Source organism: Mirounga angustirostris, unplaced genomic scaffold (genome assembly GCF_029215605.1).
Source record: "Mirounga angustirostris isolate CCGP_5_RB_7025 unplaced genomic scaffold, mMirAng1.0.hap1 SCAF_4, whole genome shotgun sequence".
NCBI lineage: Eukaryota > Metazoa > Chordata > Mammalia > Carnivora > Phocidae > Mirounga > Mirounga angustirostris.
In genome coordinates, this window is record NW_026991712.1 from 62962392 (window position 1) to 62982256 (window position 19865).

At 35.7% G+C, this 19865-nt stretch overlaps 2 protein-coding genes across 2 annotated transcripts in view; one reads left to right on the top strand and one right to left on the bottom strand.

The window, feature by feature from the left end:
• LOC135364024 (uncharacterized protein C8orf34-like) overlaps nt 1-19865 on the bottom strand; it is a 111388-nt gene that overhangs the window by 33904 nt on the left and 57619 nt on the right. The window lies entirely within an intron of this gene.
• Nucleotides 1979-3017, top strand: LOC123859000 (nucleophosmin-like). Its single transcript, XM_045896433.3, has one exon. It carries the CDS (start codon nt 2071-2073, stop codon nt 2959-2961), a length of 891 nt encoding a protein of 296 aa, XP_045752389.1. The 5' UTR covers nt 1979-2070; the 3' UTR covers nt 2962-3017.

Consider the following 19865-nt stretch of genomic DNA (forward strand, 5'->3'; position numbering starts at 1 on the left):
CTGTGACCTGTGAGTTTTTACGGAATCCTTCTCTATGTTCTCACTTGGATTCCTTTTGCATGTGTGTTCTCAAGCTTTATTTATTTATTAATTTGTTTGTTTGTTTGTTTATATCTATTCAAGTATAATTAACATGCAGTGCTATATTAGTTTCAGATGTACAATGTAGTGATTCAACAATTCTATGCATTACTCAGTGCTCATCAAGATAAGTATACTCTTAATCCCGTTTATTTCACTCATCCCCCGCTACCCGCCTCCCCTACAGTTTGTTCTCTGTATTTAAGAGTCTGTTTTTTATTTGTCTCTTTTCTTCTTTGTTCATTTGTTTTGTTTCTTCAATTCCACATAGGAGTGAAATCACATGATATTTGTCTTTTTCTGACTGACTTATTTCACTCATTCTGTATTTTCACCTGGATTCTTCATATCAGTGATGTGGTAATCAAAGTTTAACAACCAGTTCTACAGGTGAAAAACTAGGGCTCATTAGGCAGCACTTGCTGATTTCTGCGATGTAAATATTCCCAGAAAACTGATGTCAGGCTACCAATGAGATGTCATTGAACACAGAGCTGGGAAACCACTGTGAGCCAGCTCCAGCACACTGCGCAAAATGCTAACAGTCTGGTCAAAGGAAGAGTATGTCCTAGGTGATAAGGAACAAGCTTACAGTTATAAGCCTTGCCAAAGAAATAGTTAGAAAGGTTTCAAGGAGTTGTTCTTTCATACAATTCAAAGGGAGGGAAATTGAATTTAATGGGACATCAATACAAACCATCTGTGGGAGGTCAAAGGGGTCAAATTTTGATCACTAAGTAACAAAGAGCTCTCCAACAAGTTTAACGGAGATATGTTTTTCATCCTGAAGTCTTAGTTTCCTTTAACCTGGAAAAGTTGAGGAAAGATTGGAAAGCCTCAACATCAATGTCTGAGAATGGAATTGCTCTTAGGATTCTCCATACATGTTGAGCCACTGAAGCTGTGCCTGCAATTAAACTAAAACATAAGGAACCTTAACCTTTTCACCTTGTGATGTGAAGGAAGCTCATGGATTGTGGGTATATATCTAAATTTATACAAGAGATGTTGACAAATTATTTGTAATATAATTTATTTTTTTAAAAAGTTCACAGATATTAACATTTTATATTTTTAAGACTTCAATGCAATATAAGTTCTAATTTCAGGAAGCAATGTCATAATAAAATAATTCATATATCTTTTCTAATTTCTATATTTTACCTATTCAAGCTTTAGTATAACCAAATATTTCTCAAAGTAATTTCATATTTTTCTAATAACTAATGGTTAAATCTTAATGTCAAATAAATCCTAACCCACAGTTTAGAGGCTGATTGTAATTCAAGCCTCTAAACCCTCAATAAAATGTGGAGTGCGAGACTTTTAGCTTTCCATTGAGATCCTGTATACAACAACTTCACATAACTTACTTTTTCTATTAAGGCTCACTAAGTATTAAGTCCTTTAGCCTTTGTGATGTTTTCCAGCACAAGGGTAAGCTGGTCCACTTGGCCCTCAAAGTGATCTAAAAATAATAATTCTTTCCTGAACTGTGTTGCTGTCCTGGCAGTCAACTCTAATCCCTCAGTCCAATATTAGGACATGGTTCTGCTTGAAATGCCATATAATTGAAATTATAAGCTCTTGTGTTCTTCTTGGAAGTAAGCCAGAATATTTGAAATCAGCTTATAGTAAACATATACTGAGCTAGGAACTGTCATGTTACAATGTGGGATAAATTATGGTCATTGTTCCAGTTTACCCAGGGGTCCACTAGCATTAAACACAATGTGAATTTCCTAAAACACTGAGGTTTCCAATAATAGAGTCCCTTTCCAGTTTCTTCTGCCTTCTTCAATAATAATGCTTTGTTTTACTATTCTTTTGTGCATGATGCCTTCCAGCTAGTACATGCTCAAACAATTTTAAAAGAACAAAATATAGTATAGTCCCTGGTGTGATTCCGTCCTGCACGGCTGTTGTGTGGAACAGTAGTCGTTTATCTCTGTCCGCCTTCTCTTCCACCTAAGTGCGTGCCACCACCCCATGGAAGATTCGATGGACATGGACATGAGCCCCCGGAGGCCCCAGAACTATCTTTTCGGTTGTGAACTAAAGGCTGACAAGGATTATCACTTTAAGGTGGATAATGATGAAAATGAGCACCAGTTATCTTTAAGAACGGTCAGTTTAGGAGCTGGTGCAAAGGATGAATTGCACATTGTTGAAGCAGAGGCAATGAATTATGAAGGCAGTCCAATTAAAGTCACACTGGCAACTTTGAAAATGTCTGTACAGCCAACGGTTTCTCTTGGGGGCTTTGAAATAACACCACCTGTGGTCTTACGGTTGAAATGTGGTTCAGGGCCTGTGCATATTAGTGGACAGCACTTAGTAGCTGTGGAGGAAGATGCAGAGTCAGAAGATGAAGAGGAAGAGGACGTGAAACTCCTTAGTATATCTGGAAAGCGTTCTGCCCCTGGAAGTGGTAGCAAGTTTCCACAGAAAAAAGTAAAACTTGCTGCTGATGAAGATGATGAAGATGACGATGATGATGATGATGACGATGATGACGAAGATGATGATGATGATGATTTTGATGATGAGGAAGCTGAAGAAAAGGCTCCAATAAAGAAATCTATACGAGACACTCCAGCCAAAAATGCACAAAAATCAAACCAGAATAGAAAAGACTCAAAACCATCAACACCAAGAACAAAAGGTCAAGAATCTTTCAAAAAACAGGAAAAGACGCCCAAAACACCGAAAGGACCTAGTTCTGTAGAAGACATTAAAGCAAAAATGCAAGCAAGTATAGAAAAAGGTGGTTCTCTTCCCAAAGTGGAAGCCAAGTTCATCAATTATGTGAAGAATTGCTTCCGGATGACTGACCAAGAGGCTATTCAGGATCTCTGGCAGTGGAGGAAGTCTCTTTAAGAAAATAGTTTAAACAGTTTGTTAAAATTTTCCATCTTATTTCATTTCTGTAACAGTTGATATCTGGCTGTCCTTTTTATAATGCAGAGTGAGAACTTTCCCTACCGTGTCTGATAAATGTTGTCCAGGTTCCATTGCCAAGAATTTGTTGTCCAAAATGCCTGTTTATTTTTAAAGATGGAACTCCACCCTTTGCTTGGTTTTAAGTATGTATGGAATGTTATGATAGGACATAGTAGTAGTGGTGGTCAGACAAATGGAAATGGTGGGGAGACAAAAATATACATGTGAAATAAACTCCGTATTTTAATAAAGTAAAAAAAAAAAAAAAGAACAAAATATAGTATAAAATCCAAAGCCTTTAGAATAAAAGAGAAGGTCTCTTGAGTCACACTTCCAGCATTTGCTAACTCTGTGACTGTGGATATATTAATCTCTTAGAGCTTCTATTTCCTAATCTTGAAAATTAGGGATAATGCCTGCCTGTTTGTAATGTTATGAAAATTAAGAGATAATGTCTGTAGAGCCCTGAGACCAATGTATGGACATAGTAGGCACTGAATAAGTGAGCTATGATGATAATAATGATGATTAATTGATTCTAAGGAAGAAGAGTTTCCCTTGGCATCCTGACTCTCCAAGAGCAGTGTACCAAAGCAAATCAATTTACTCTATTCATGTGGATTTAAAAATGTTCAGTTTGTGGATCATACAAAGCTTTATTCTTTTTTATTATGGTAAAATATGCATAACATTTACTATTTTAACCATTTTAAAGTATATGAATCAGTAACACTAAGTATATTCACAGTCCTGTGCAACCATCACCACTATGTAATTACAGAAGTTTTTCATCTCCCCAAAAGTAAACCCCAAACCCATTAAGCAATGACTTCCCTTTCTCCTCTCCTTTCAGCCCCTGACAACCCCTAATCTGCTTTCTGTTTCTATGAATTTGCCTATTCTGGATATTTCAAATAAGTGGAGTCATACAATATGTAACATTTTGTGTCCGTTTTCTTTCACTTAACATAATATTTTCAATATTGTAGCATGTATCAGAATTTCACTTTTTTAGGGCTGAATAATATTCTATTCTACATTTTATTTATCTGTTCATTATTTGATAGAGATTGGGATGTTTCCACTTTTTGGCCATCGTGAATAGTGCTGCTATAAACAGTCACAAAGTTTTTTCTCTGAGCATCTGTTTCCAATTTGGGGGGTATATACCTAGGAGTGGAATTGCTAGGCCATATGGTAATTCTGTGTTTCAGTTTTCATTTTGTGCCTTTAAAAATTGCAAAGGCAAAATTTTAGAAGTTATATATAAACTTACCATATAGCACAGCAATTCCACTCATGTGAATCTCCCACAGGAAATGTAAACATATTCACAGAAGTATCTGCACGTGAATCTTCATAGCATATTAATAATAGTCCAATATCAGAAACACCTCAAATGTCTATCAACTCATGAACTTATAATCCAAATATGGTATATCCAGCAATGGAATACTACTATTCATTAATAAAAAAGAATGAATCTACTGATCATATTACAGTATGGATGAACCTCGAAAACATTATGTTAAATGAAAGACGCCAGACACAAAAGACCATATGCTATATGTTTCCATTTATATGAAATGTTCAGAACAGGCAAATCTATGGAGACAGAAAGTAAACTGATTAGTGGTTGCCTAAGGCTAGGAGTGGAAATGAAGATTAACTGTAAATGGAACATGAGTTATCATATTGGAGTGATGATAATGTCCTAAAACCAAATCACTTTTTTGAAGATTTTATTTATATATTTGACAGAGAGAGAGAGAGAGAGAGTACAAGCAGGGGGAGCAGCAGGCAGAGGGAGAGGGAGAAGCAGACTCCCCGCTGAGCAGGGAGCCCAATGCGGGGCTCCATCCCAGGACCCTGAGCTGAAGGCAGATGCTTAACTGACTGAGCCACCCAGGCACCCCCTAAAATCAAATGATGATGATGGTTGTAAAACTCATGATATTTAACAAAAATCACTGAATTGTATCCTTGAAGTGGTTGAATTTTTATGGTACATAAATTGTATCTCCTAAAGTAAAAACATTTCCATAGAGGAAAATGCACGGTAAAAATCATACTATTCCTCCTTGTTATCCATTGCTATTCTGGGTTCAGAAATTCATCATCATACTCAAGGATTACAAAGACTCCAATTGGTGTCCTTGTCATCTCTATAATGTTCTCCATTCAAATTTAACCATATCAAGTAACCCTCAGGTAATTCCTTCTACTATTCCAAAACAAAAAGAACAAGCTCAGAGATATCCAAAGATCTCTACTTATTGCCCTCAACCTAGCATTCAGGACCCACAATCCACCATTATTTCTCCTACTCAAAAACAAATAATCCGGTGTGCCTGGGTGGCTCAGTCGATTAAGCGTCTGCCTTCAGCTCAGGTCATGATCCCAGTGTCCTGGGATCAAGCCCCACATCAGGCTCCCTGCTTGGAGGGAAGCCTGCTTCTCTCTCCCCCTCTGCCGCTCCCCCTTGCTTGTGCTTGCTCTCTCTCTGTCAAATAAATAAATAAAATATTTTTTTAAAAAGCCATAAAAAATAATCTGCTACAACATCACAGGCTTCTGTGGCCCTCACAACAATACCACCTATTCTAAACTCCAAGACTTCTTCATCTCTTTCTCATCTAGTGTGTTTTACCCCTTCTCATAATGCATAGGAAACCTTCCCAAGATGTAAGATTTCCCTCAAGTTTTGTATCACACAAGAGTTTTCTCTTTTAAGCCTACTTTAGTGTTTTGTAGTAATAGTTGTCTTACTTCTTCATTTGTACCCTTAAACAGAGATGCTATTGAGCTATACAAAGTTCGTGAAACAGATCACCTGGTCTGAATTATCCCTTGACCATCACTGTCCTTGCTCAAGTCTAATTAACCTTTAATTTATTTACTCATTAATAAAACAGATAATTTGTCACTAATTTGTCACAAAAATTGTATGTCATGTGTGAGAACACTTAGCACAGCAATTGGAACATTGAAAGAAATCAATAAATGTCAGTTCTTATTACAATTTATATTATTTTCTACATAAAATTGTAATCTAATTTCTAGTGAATGCCTTAATGCAGATGACAAGATGATACATTTGAGAATATAAATTATATCCAATATGTCAGTTCTCTATAGCACTAGACAATTATTTATTGATTGAATTATTGATTGATTATTTTAAAAAAAAATTTAAGGAAAAACAGAGTTTCTGTATTTATGCTGAGTATTATTATTATTATTATTATCATTGAGAATCATGTATGCCAAACCAACAACTAGTCTGAATTTTACCCAACCAGTAACAATAACGTGATCAGATTTTTATTTTAGAAAAATCTCCTTAGTTTTGAGTAGATAGACTGATGGAGTAAAAGACTGAAGTCATGATGATAATTTTTCAAAATAACTTGGGTGAGAGATGGTGAGTTCTCTGGATTAAGGCAAAAACAGGTTAAGTTTAAGGATTTCAGCTTCGATGTTTTAAGATTGAAATGCCAATAGGGCTTCTAGCGAACAGGTTCTGTGTTGTTTTCTTTTTGTTGTAGTGGTGGTGTTTTGGTTTGGTTTGGTTTGGTTTGGTATATATAATTCTGAACCTTAGGGAGAGATCCAGAAGAGAGAACTAGACTTAAAGCCAACAGAAGTCATGGGTGTGAATGACATTACTTCGAGAGAGTATGCAAAATGAAAAGAAAAAACAACAGAGACAAGAAGTAGTATTGGTAAACACCAAAATTTTGGGGGCAGACAGAGGAATAAACCTAGCAAAGAGGACTAAGATAGATGGTCAGAGCCTAGATAATCAGAACAGAATGGTATCTTAGGAAACAAAAGAAGCAGGAGCTTCAAGAAGAAAAATGTGTTAGTCAAACTATACCAATTTGCATGAAAAGACTAAATAAAATGAAGACTGATCCATCCAGATATTGGATGGAAGTTATTGAAGAATAGAATGTAAAATATTCTTGAAGATAGCATGTTGGATAGATTGGTAATGACAAATATCAAAGTCCTCAGGGAAGAATGTGAGCAGTATATTGACATTGTATCAGATAATATAAACCTCAGAGGAAAAAGAATTGTTATTTAGAGTTGAAAACAAATGGTCAGTAAGTTGCAATGAAGAACTAGGATAAACACAATATTGCCTCTTATAACTGGTATAACTAAATAACGAGTATTTGCACAAAAGCATGAGTAATGAAGAAATGTCTGGGAAAGTACAGATCATCTTCAACTTACAATGTTGTTATGACCCAGTAAGCCCATCATAAGTTGAAAATATCCTAAATCAAAAATGCATTTGATATACCTAACCTACCAAACATCATAGCTTAGCTTGGTCTACCTTAAACATGCCCAGAACACTTATAGCCTACAGTTGGGCAAATTCATCTATTTTATAAAGTACTATTTTACAGTAAAGTATTTAATATCTCATGTAATTTATTGAATACTACACTGAAAGTGAAAATCAGATCGGTTGTATGGGTGCAAAATGGTTTTAACTGTGTCGGTTGATTGCCTTCATGATCACATGGCTCACTGGGAGCTGCGGCTGCTGTATCATAACATACCATATCATACCATATACTGCTAGTCCAGGAAAAGATCAAAATCGAAAATTTGAAGTACAGTTTCACTGAATGCATATCGCTTTTGTACCATCATAAAGTTAAAAAAAAACAAAACAAAAACCCGTAGGTCAAACCATTGTAAGTTAGGGATCATCAGTTTAGGTTTCCACTAAGGACAGAAAATGGAAGCACCATAGGTACTTATAGGTACCTTTGTAGGTACAGAGATTGAAGATACTTGACATTTGATTTTCCGTAAGATAAGAGTTCAAAAATAAGATAGTTTTAAGGACATTCTGCTTAGGGAGTGCTTTCCAAGTCTGTTTTTGAAGAAAGGACGTGTCTTGGAGGTACTGGGACCTCCTGGTTTCTAATGCCAACCTGAGCAGAACTCCATTTCTTAGAGTTATGCTGAAATAACCACAATGACAGTAACAATATTTCATCATATTCAAACATCTGATTAGGAGGTACTGTTACCTACTTAGATAAAAGGAGAAATTTGAAAAGAGATTAAAGGCCACAAAATGGAAATCATTCAGACCCACATCATCCTATAACCTTCAGCCTAAGTAACATGCTCTGGCAAATTGGGAGGTACCCAAGACAGGAGAACTGTGGCTTTACATGCAGTTATAAGAGTTGTAATGTTATGTTTAAGGACACCATTATATTCCACTTAGGACATCAGACCTTTGGAAAAGATGGCTAATGAATAAAAGAACACCCAAATATTCGGAGAGTGGTTTTCCTTCCTTCAGTGCAATCCAACAAGCATTCATTGAGCACCTCCTGTTCTTAGCACTGTGCTAGGTAGTGAATATCTTTAGATAAATATGACTCATTATAATAGAAATTTTACTTTCTACTTTATTGTATTATTGGTAAAAATATCATAATGGTGATAATCTCAGAATCCATATCATGGAAATCTCTGGACTCATGTCAAACACTGGTAAAATAATTTGATTGGTGATTTTGCAAGCTACACTGCCATCTATTTGCTAAAATTCTAAAAGACATTCAGAATAAGCCTAAAGAAATTCTAGTTCTATGTGATTTGAGGCAACTATTCTCTCTAAGCTTCTTTTCACAAATCATAAAGACAAAGTTTGCCTTGTTACAGTCTCTCTTACCAACTGTGTGAAAACACATCAAAAATCAACTATTTATTGACATCTGCACATCATGGCTGAGCAAAGACTGAAAAACCACAGATAAAATGAGTATGTTACGCTTGAATCTCCAATATATAAAGGATGATTTAGTAAGTTTCCTTGCTTTCCTTTTATGTCAACAACTGTATGAAAAAAGTTACTCGTCTAAGAAATAGAGAACATCAGTATTCTGTTGTCTAGCTGGAAACCAGTCAACAGTAGAATAAGGTTTTCCTAAGTGCTACAGAGCTGTTGTTGAATCAAAGATCATGAACTAACTCCATTCTGTAGAAAAAGCACCCCGGGACAGAATTTGAACAATTAAGCAGTATCATAAAAAGAGAGGAAAGTGAAAATTTGGTGTTTTAAAAATTTGGATCAGGAGTAAGACAGTTAAAATTTAATGTCCATTAAAAGTGAAAGTGATAAGATTGGCTATGGTTAGTCTCTAAGTATAAAACACTTCCTCATGAATTTCTGACAATTTTCATTTATACATGACTTACTGCATTTATGTGGTTTTATTTCTTTTCTTTTTCTCAAGTTGAAGAGTAATTCAAAGATGCAGTCAGATATTTAATTAAATCTATAAGGACTGAATTCATCATACATACTTGCAAATAATTTAAAGAAAAAGAAATTATAACTGCCTCATATCTAACTTTATCCTTTTAATATCCTTTTGCTGATAAAGTTTAATATCCTTTTGCTTCATATAATTGAATGTATTTGTTACTTGACCAAACCTCATACGATTTTCTAGGACCCTAAAGGCACTCAAAATCTCTAATATAAATTTCCTTGTAAAGAAATACCTTATATAATTCTCTCAATTCTTGAGCCCTTAGAAGTGTTTAACAAAAAGACAAAACATTCACGTGATGTAAAAGGAACAGCTCCATGTTAAGTTAGTGCTCTAAAAGAAAATAAATACTCATGTTTCTCAGTAATCTAAACAGTAATTTTCAAAGTTTGTTTATAGTAGGACAGTTCATATTTTCAAAACAAATGTACACCCAAACCTTATGCATAAAACAGACAACACTGGAACTACTCTACTGAAGAGGAGACGGGGTCGGAATGGTGCTCCCCGAAGCACAAGTGCATGCTTCTTGGTCTCTAAACACAGGTGAAAAGAAATGACTTGAATTCTAGTAGTGCCACGGTCACCCAGTCTGTCTCAAGTATGACAGAGACTTGGGTTCTGTCTCAGTCTGTTCAGGCCATCTTAATAAAATATCATAGATTGGGTGGCTTATAAACAACAGAAATTTACTTCTCATAGTTCTGGAGACTGGTAAGTCCAAGATCAAGGTACCTGCAGATTCTGTGTGTTGTGTTGTCTGGTGAGAGCCCATTTCCTGGCTCACACAGATGGCTGTCTTCTTGTTGTGCCCTCATAGGGCAGAAGGGATAAGGGAACTCTCTAGGGTCTCCTTCATAAGGGCACTAACCCTATTCATGAAGCCTCCACCCTATGATATGATCACCTTCCAAAGGTCCCACCTCCAAATACCATCACATTCGGGATTAAAGGAATAGGTTTCAACATACAAATTTTGAGGAGACACTACTAACATTTAGTCTATAGCAGGTTCTAATCACACTTTCACCATTAGTGGTAGTTATTTACCTTCCCTGAGACTTAATGTCTCCATCTAAAAATGAAGATAAACTTACCTCACAGAGTGGTTATACAATTTTAAATAAGCTAATGTAAACAAAGCTGAAGTACTTCACATGGTTACAGCCAGGGTCCCTGCTCTCAAGGGAAATATATTCTAAGAGAGTTGCAAGCCTCTCTCAAATAGAATCCTTCTACATATCTATCTATCAATATCTCTAGTAGTGAATCCTCAAGCAGAAAGATCTGACCTCCTAGAAGGTTTGTAGTCCACTACCTGCCAGAGGAGAATTGCTAGGCTGGAATTCCATGTGGACAAATAAATTGGAACAGAGTAGTGCAGAGATGTTAAGGTGGTGAGTGTAACTTCCCTGACCCAGGACCGAAGCAGACAGAGGGATCTAGGAGGGTTGCCAGCTTCCTAGATTAGTTGACTGGGAGAAACTGTGGTGGCATTCTGTAGGAAGTAGTTTCTGCTAAGGATGAGGGTTGTTGGCCAGAAGACAAAAATGAAAGGAGAAGAGATTTGGAAGTGGAAGGTAAGTTGAGCATGGAAAAGACTGCAAGCAAAATTGGAATCCAGAAGTGTTCATGCATCCTATGCTCCACCAGAAATGCAATCTAGTGAGGCAAATCCACCAAAGTATTATTGATTTCCCCCAAGTTGATCTCAAATGGTGGAACCACAGGAAGGAGACAAATGTGAGGGAATGGCATTCCTGGCAGAGATAAATGGCTTGTGTGTCTAAGATCTGAATATTGTCCACTCTCATTTTATTGTCCTTGGGCTGGAGGTTCTCCAGGCTGGGATACCTTTGTCCCTTCTTGAAGAGTAGACTCTACATGGCTATTTCTCAACTTTTGTGGTCTCCAAGTAAAGATGTCTGTTAATTATTATGTTTTCTTGACCTCATTTAAAGTTTGTCTTCTTAGACTATAATACCTTTATATTTCTTATTTGATTAAGCAATCTTTCTAGAAATTCTCTTTTATGACATGTTTGCTTTTTTACTACTGAAATGCAAATACTTTTCCAATAAATATTAAAAAGCAAAACACTTAAAAAAGAAATGAAAATTTCCAGAAAGTCAGATTTAAATAAAACAAATACAGGCATCTGACTCATGATTCTTAAGAAATACAAATACTTATTTTATAGTTGTGACATCACAGAGATATTTACTTAAAAAATTACTCATCTACCCTTTTTCTCAAAAAGCTTGTGTTACTTCTGAATCAAAATGTCCCAACACATGGAACAAAATAACTGGAAGTTAAGATAACAGTTCTGTCTCTAATTTATAAGATTCTTGTAAATATTATTGAAGCTTTGTTTCAGAAACAGTAAAAATCACTAGTGAAATGCTTTTTATATAAACAAACTAAATATTCTGCAGAAACTGATGGGTAGGTTCCTATATTCTGGCAAATGATATACCAAGCTTCTCTTAAAAGATCAAACCCCCAAACCTATATTTAAAAAATGTATATATTTAAGAAGGCATGCTTCAGAGCTATAATAAAAAACAGCTAGTTATTGTATAATGGTTAAATTCTTTGATTTTGGGGAAAAAAAGAATGAAAGAGAGGGGCTTTATCTTTTCTACATTAAAACATATAAAGCTCCAAGAACTAAAACAAAAATAGTATACAAGTCAATTGAGGCTGAGTCTCCACTTCCCAGATGGTAGACTGGTTAAGTGAGCAGACCCTGATTCAGACCACCTGGGGTAAGTACAATCCAGGCTCGGTGGGTTACAAACAGAAACCCAAGGCAAGTTATCACATCTTAAAGTTTAGTCTCCCCAGCTTATAGCTGGGTAATAATTAAGGTAATAATTAAGACCTGTTGACAAAGATAAGGGATAACGTTTATAAAGTACCTGGCAAAAATTAAAATCAAATAAATATTAATTGTGATATTGCTATATCTAGTAAATTAAGTGAAAAGAAAAAAATATACGCTAATAAGAAAGGAAAGGTTCTCAAAAGCAAATGGCAGTAGCAAATTTTCTCTGAGAATATATTTAGATCTGTGCTTCACAATAACCACCAAAATGAACTCAAAATTGATAAAGGAATTTCAGGGGAAAATGTAAAGAACTTTAAGGCAAATATTTATCAAATACTGGGAAGGGAAAGCTATGTCTAAAAAGAATGAAAGAAATCAGAAAAAGTATAGCTTTAGTATAATCTAAAAAAAAAACTATCATAAACAACATTAAAAGGCAAAAAAGTTTACTAAAAATATTTACCAGAAACATAAAGTCATTATTTTTAATGCCTAATAAATATTGACAAGTCAATGGGAAAAACAAATGCCCCAGAGAAATATGACCAACAGCAAAGAAAAATAATTCATAAAAAATAGAAATTATGAGTCCAACACATAAATGTAAAAATTGTTCATTAGAAATCAAAGAAATTTACTAGTAAATGAAGAAATCTAACTTTAAGGACCAAAAATGTTCCATTTTACATTTATCAGTATGATAAGTTAATTTTGTGAATTTTTTGTTTATTCATTTGTACATTTTAAGAGAATACTTAATTCTGGTAAGGCTTTGGGGGATTTCTGGTTAAAATGGCAAATGAACTTTTTCTGGTTATGTATCAAGAACTTGAAATAGTTCATACTATTTGACCCTTTTTAGAATCTAGCCCAAGGAAAACACTGAGACACCGACGATTTTGTTCATGGTTGGTCTCTAAAGCATTATGTCCAAACCCAAAATCTCAGAAGCAACCCAAAGCAGTGATTCCCAGCCCTTTTCACCTCAAAACAAACACGGAAAATAATATTTGTGCAACATAACAGTGGGGCCTGGAATAGGCTGTTTGCAGCTGAGTGGGACTCAAAACAGTTACCAGGAGGACTGGAATGTCTGGATCCTAGCATCTCTGTCACCAATTCATGACCATCATCAGCCTGGGACAAAATTGTTGGCCATAACCAGCCTAAAAATCTAACATTAAATCAAATATAATAACTCTGTGTTATAGTTTGACTCAAAAATTAAAGTCTTAAACTTTAAAAAGATAGGATATTTGGTCTGATACTAAAACAGGTAAGTCTGCAGTAATATACAGGTATTAAAATAAGCTTTACAAAGAATTTTATGTGAGACTATTGTCATTATGTTATATAAAGAAATGCAGAATGTAAAGTTGCTTGTTGACCACAGTCCAAAATTTAAATTATGATATGACATGTTTACTGATATACATGCTTAAAAATACTGGCAAAATAAAATGTGACAATTCATCTTTTTATGTTATGGTTTTTGGATTTTAAATTATATTCTCTACTGGGTTTTCCAAAATTTATACAATAAATAGTTTTATATTTATAATAAAAATAAACAAATTTGAAATAAAGAAACCTGTAACAGAGATGCCAGAAAGTTAAAACAAATTGTAGCTTAAAAATATTTTGCACATTGAATGTGGTATTGATGTTGGTATTTTATTAACATTTGGAAATCTCTTGCTTGGAAAAGAAGCAAAAAGACTTCACTGTCTTAAAAAAGGATGGTCATTCAATCTGACCCAAAAGTCAAGATCTTTCAAATATAGTTCCTAAAATAATTTTTTTCCCTAATGCTCTTTTAACATACATAATGTTAGGTCAACATAATAGCAGGGATATATAATATCTTTTTTAGTTTGAGTCAGCACATTCCTGAGACTCAGACTTTATATGTGACCACTTCTTATAATAGGCAAAAAAATGACCTTGGTAAGATCACTGTGGTTCAGAGGGAAAGGAAGCCCACCAATGTTTAAGTTTCTGTAGGAAAGCGCTTTGCATCTAATCTTTTTTTTTTTAAGATTTTATTTATTTATTTGAGAGAGAGAGAATGAGAGAGAGCACAAGAGGGGGAAGGGTCAGAGGGAGAAGCAGACCCCCTGCTGAGCACGGAGCCCGATGCGGGACTCGATCCTGGGACTCCAGGATCATGACCTGAGCCGAAGGCAGTCGCTTAACCAACTGAGCCACCCAGGCGCCTTGCATCTAATCATTTTTATGTAATCTATGTCGTTCCCTTAGCTGAAGAAGAAGATGAACACGTAAAAGAAAACCTTTTTGTGGGGATCTTCATGTTTTTTCATCTCCAGTTAGTGACTGAATATTAATTTAATGTGTTTCACACAAAACAGGCCATCCCAGCATACACCGTGCACAGTTCCTGATCAGAGTATATACAGGGGTTTTACCGCACTACACAAATTTAACCTATATTGTTTTTTTTTCCTCTTCAGTCTATTTATATACCAGTCAAATGAAATTTTCAGTAGCTGGCAATCATTTTAATATAGAATTAGCAATAGTGTCAAAATACTGAAAATGTCAAAATGCATCTTCTCTTTTGCCCACCATATTTATAAGAATGAGTGGCCTCATGATGAGTTGGGATCCCAGGACATTAATAGCATGCTGCCAGACATCTTCTTGGGTATTATTTGTTTAGAAATCAACTTGTTCTACATCGATGGATATTAGGCCACTCTTCCTTCCAATTATCTTAAGAATAAAATGAAGAATTTAACTGACCTTATTTCTTAATTTTACTAACGGAAAAACAGTGAAATTATGTAAAGAGACTGATTAATGACAAAAGTTACAGTCAATATTTTAACATTTATCATATCATACCTTATCCTCTTAGGCCATTTTTTTCTGATGCAAATGTGCCATTTAGAAGTTACATTTTAAAAATTCATAGAAGTTTTAAAAAATAATATTTGCATAGATTTGGGCAAATATTTCCATCCTCAATGTGTTAGAAATCAACAGACCTGAAATGTCAAAAGGAAAAATCCCACAAATTCCAAAACTTGGTCATATAAATTTCCTACTATAGTACTTAATTTTAAGCAGTTTTATTAGTGTCTTAGATCTGTGAGTGATAAAAGCCAAGCAAAATTCCACGGGCTAGAAGGAAAAAGAAATGTTAAAAACCTTTAGGGTTCAGCAAAATGTGTACTAATTGCTGTTCGTTGCTTCCATTGACCAGCTTTTTAAATCAATTCTCATAGAATTATAAACCTTCCAAAATATGTGTAACAATATTTATTTATTGTGAAATTATACTTGGGTATGAAAAAGAATTTGTTTTATTGGAAAGATGTAAGACGTCAAGTTGAAAGAACAATGAAAAGACAAAAATTTCCTGAGGGGAGGGTTGTGTGTAGGGTGGAATAATATTAGTAAGAAACAAGATAGAAAGTAGGGGTATCAAAATTCATAAAGAAATAGTCTAAAGGTCCACTAAATATCCTTACCTGTAGTTTTTACTGGAAAGCTATGGTTACAATTCTTTTTATGCTTGTTGTTAAGTTTACGTGATAATTTTGTAATTTTATATCTTTTAAATGTGTATGTCTTTTTTGGCATGCCTTATAAGAGAAGAAATAAAGATCTGGGAAGGAAGAAATGGGATAAAAGGAATGAATCTCCAAGGGGACACATGCTATTTGGCTTGAAAATAGTGTGTAGGTTTGTAGAGGGGAAAAATAAAAGGCATTTGTGCAACCTATAAATTGTGAAAAATCATAGGATTTCAGCAGATTGCAAAATTTCCCTTAAATCTCAGCAATCAGTGCTCCCTTTGTGTAGCAGAATTCTTTTTTTAACATAATTCCCAAAAGCACCCAGGATTGGCTAAAAGAAGATTCCACAGTACTAATTAACAATCAGACCAGAAATAGAAATATAGGTGGAACTCTTTGCTGACCTACGTACTTTATTAGCTGAATAAAATTTTTTTAAGTTAACAAAGACTAATTCACCTAATTTTTTCCAGTAAAAAGAAATTCATTTAGGAACAATGTCCTTCCTATCAAAACTCTTTCCTGAATTTGTACATCAGTTGCATGTACTTCACTGGAAGTATGCACGTAAATGTTTCTTTATCTTTATGTCTCTTCCAATTAGACTTGTTATCAACAGAGAATCATATTTATATCTAACCCAAATTTACTCTTTTTAACTTCATATTCATGGAATATTGGAAAAATGTGGTATGTGTGAGGTATTTCAACTTTAGACGATCAAGTATCTACCTTACTACTTGTGAGTGAAGTAGAAAGAATCAGTGAAGAAGAGAGACAGAGAGAGACAGAGAGGCCATCCACTTGTCCCTGTATCACTAAACAAAACTTCTTATTTACTAATCAACAAAGCACAATATTATGCAAGCTTAAAAGTAATCAAAGTTTACCTTTAATCCCGAAAATTCCAGAATCCCGAGTTTCACTTTTGAATTGTTTGTCAGGGGAATTTTTTCCAAGATGTGTTATTATTTTCCTTTTCCCTTTCCTTCCCCCTAATTTTAAGATCCTCTTTCTTAGTCATGCTGCACTGGTTTCTCAGACTCCTTCAGTAATTAAGGACCCAAGAAAGACTAGTCTTTTATGTTCCAAACTTACTGATCCTTTCCTCTCATAAAAAATTACCTGTCATAGATGAATGGATAAAGAAGATGTGGTACACACACACACACACACACACACACGCACGCACGCACTAGAATATTATTCAGCCATCAAAAAAATGAAATCTTACCATTTGCAATGACATGGATGGAACTAGAGGGTATTATACTAAGTGAAGTAAGTCAATCAGAGAAAGACAATTATCATATGATTTCACTTATATGTGAAATTTAAGAAACAAAGCAGAGGATCATAGGGGAAGGGAGGAAAAAATAAAAGACAAACCAGTGAGGGAGACAAACCACAAGAGACTCTTTTTTTTTTTTTTTAAGATTTTATTTATTTATTTGACAGAGACAGAGATAGTGAGAGCAGGAACACAAGCAGCGGGAGTGGGAGAGAGAGAAGCAGGCTTCCCCCCGAGGAGGGAGCCCGATGTGGGACTCAATCCCAGGACCCTGGGATCATGACCTGAGCCGAATGCAGACACTTAACAACTGAGCCACCCAGGCACCTGCCACAAGAGATTCTTTACTCTAGGAAACAAACTGAGAGTTGCCCGGAAGGGAGGGAGGTGGGGGGACAGGGTAACTGGGTGATGGGCATTAAGGAGGGCACATGGTGTAATGAGCACTGGATGTTATATGCAACTCATGAATCACTGAACTCTACCTCTGAAACTAATAATACACTATATGTTAATTAATTAATTTAAATAAAATAATTTTTAAAAATTATCTGTCATGATCCAGTACCTCAAACTTCTACTTTTTCACTATCTACTTAATCTAATGAATAATTCTACCTTTGATATTGGCTACTGATAATGGCCTAATTTTTATCTTTTCTATATTACATATGCTATTTAATAGTGGCCCTTCTACCTTAGTAATCGTAGGGACCCCGACAAGTTCTGGGAGAGTGTGGGGCACTGGGAAATACGAGTTTTAGTTCTGCCCTCTCTATGTGACATGGACAAATCACCAGATCTTTTGGAAGCTCAGTATGCTCACCTAAACTTTAGAGTACTACTGATTTCACCCAGGGGTAGTCAAACCTATATGCATAAGGACTTGCAAAATTCTGAGACAATTGGTATTAAGTATGTAAAAACGCTTAACAGTTAAAAAGTGCTGTAGAAATGTGTGATATCATTATTATTATTACTACTCTCATTCTAGTTAATTTAACATAACTTTTCAAAGGGATAAAACTTTTCAGAAGGAAAATGAATTAAAAGCGCACTTTTAATAACTCCTGAAAACTTTAGGAAAACCTTCCCTACTGGAGTCCTTTTTAAAATTTTTCTTCTACTTTAAGAGATGATGACTAGTTACATAAAATGCTATGGGAATCTGCTTATGATGGGCTGATTGGTATTGACTAATGAATAAAATAGATTTACAAAGGAAAAAGAAAAAAGTAAGATGTTGAACGTTAAATGTCTTTCTTAGTTATCTTTTCTTCTTCCCATTATGCTCATATATGTGTTTCATACTTTCAAAACAAAATAGAATTGTGAAGATTAAGAAAGCTATAGAAATTGTGATATTAAAAAATCATTAATATTAAATCTTTATGGATCATTGATCTAAACAAAAGTTGTATACTATATTTATGAACTATATATATAATGAACTATATATAATGAACTAAAGTTCATTAATCAGTATCTGCTGCTTGGCATTTTCTTCCTAAGATTTTCTTTTTGTTGGTTCATTTCTAATAAATAGATGCCTCTAACAAGTCTACCTTTAATCTTCATAACATGTACATGTGCTAAGAAACATTCCAGAATGCAGAAGGAGGAGGTGGAGGAAAGGGAAGTTTCAAAAAAAATGCCTTGTTTATTTGGGGGAGGATAAAAATGTAAATCTAAATGTTCCCTTTACCTCCTTCAAATATTCACAAAATATCCACAAAATATTTTAAACATGGGTTAAGCCACTGGGGAAAACAGTTTTCAAGAGTCTGTTACCTACTTATTAATATCCAATACCCAACAAGGAAGGTTAGCAAATAAGACAGCATGTGTTGAAACTGCTCTAGATGGATTTCAACATTTATGGCATGTTTATATTTTTACAGGATGTGACTCAAAATTTGCTTTGAAGTATTTTGCATTTCTTAAGGTAATAAAGAAAAAAGTTCAGGTTTCTTCCAATTCTCCATTAATATTTAGATAAAGCCACAATTTTCTCTTTGATTAACCAAAAATACAATCCTAAAAAATATTATTTAGGGGATTTGCATCTAAAATATTATCTGACTTTTTTTTTTAACCCATGTTTTCATCATAATAAAAGTAGCTATTGGGAGAGGGAGCAAGATGGCGGAGGAGTAGGAGACCTGGATTTCGTCTCCTCTCAGGAATTCAGCTGGATAGGGATCAAACCATTCTGAACACCTACAAACCCAACAGGAGATCAAAGAAAAGAAGGGCAACAACTTTCTGAACAGAAAAGCGACCACTTTCTGGAAGGTAGGACGTGCGGAGAAGTGAATCCGAGGCGATATTCGGGAGGATAGACGGCGGGGGAGGGGCCTCCGTCGGCCGCTTCTGGCAAGTGATAGAGCCGCGGAGCACAAAATCGGAACTTTTAAAAGTCTGCTCCGCCGAGGGACGTCACTCTGGTGGCTAAGCGGGGGGTGGAACCCTCCGGGACAGTGTGGTCTCAGGACCCTCGGGGTCACAGAAGGACCGGGGGTGCCTGAGGGCGGCAGAGCTCCCAGGTATCGGAGCAGGGAAGCCGGCTGCAGAGGCGGAGCCCAGGCGTGGGCTCTCAGCTCGGGGTTGACATAAACCGTGATCCGCGGCACAGCCGGGCCCCTGCTCCTCCAGCAGGGACCCAACAAGCGGCAGATCCGGGGAGACTCACCTTCCTCCCCCGGGAGGAGCCGCGCGGGAGGGCACCGCAGGGATCTGCTGGGTTTGGAGACTCCAGACCGGGTCGGGTGCCAGAGATAGAAACGCGCGGTCACAGGCCGGTTGAGCATGGAGTGCAGCCGGAGACCGGGGAGACGGGAGTGACTGACGGCTTT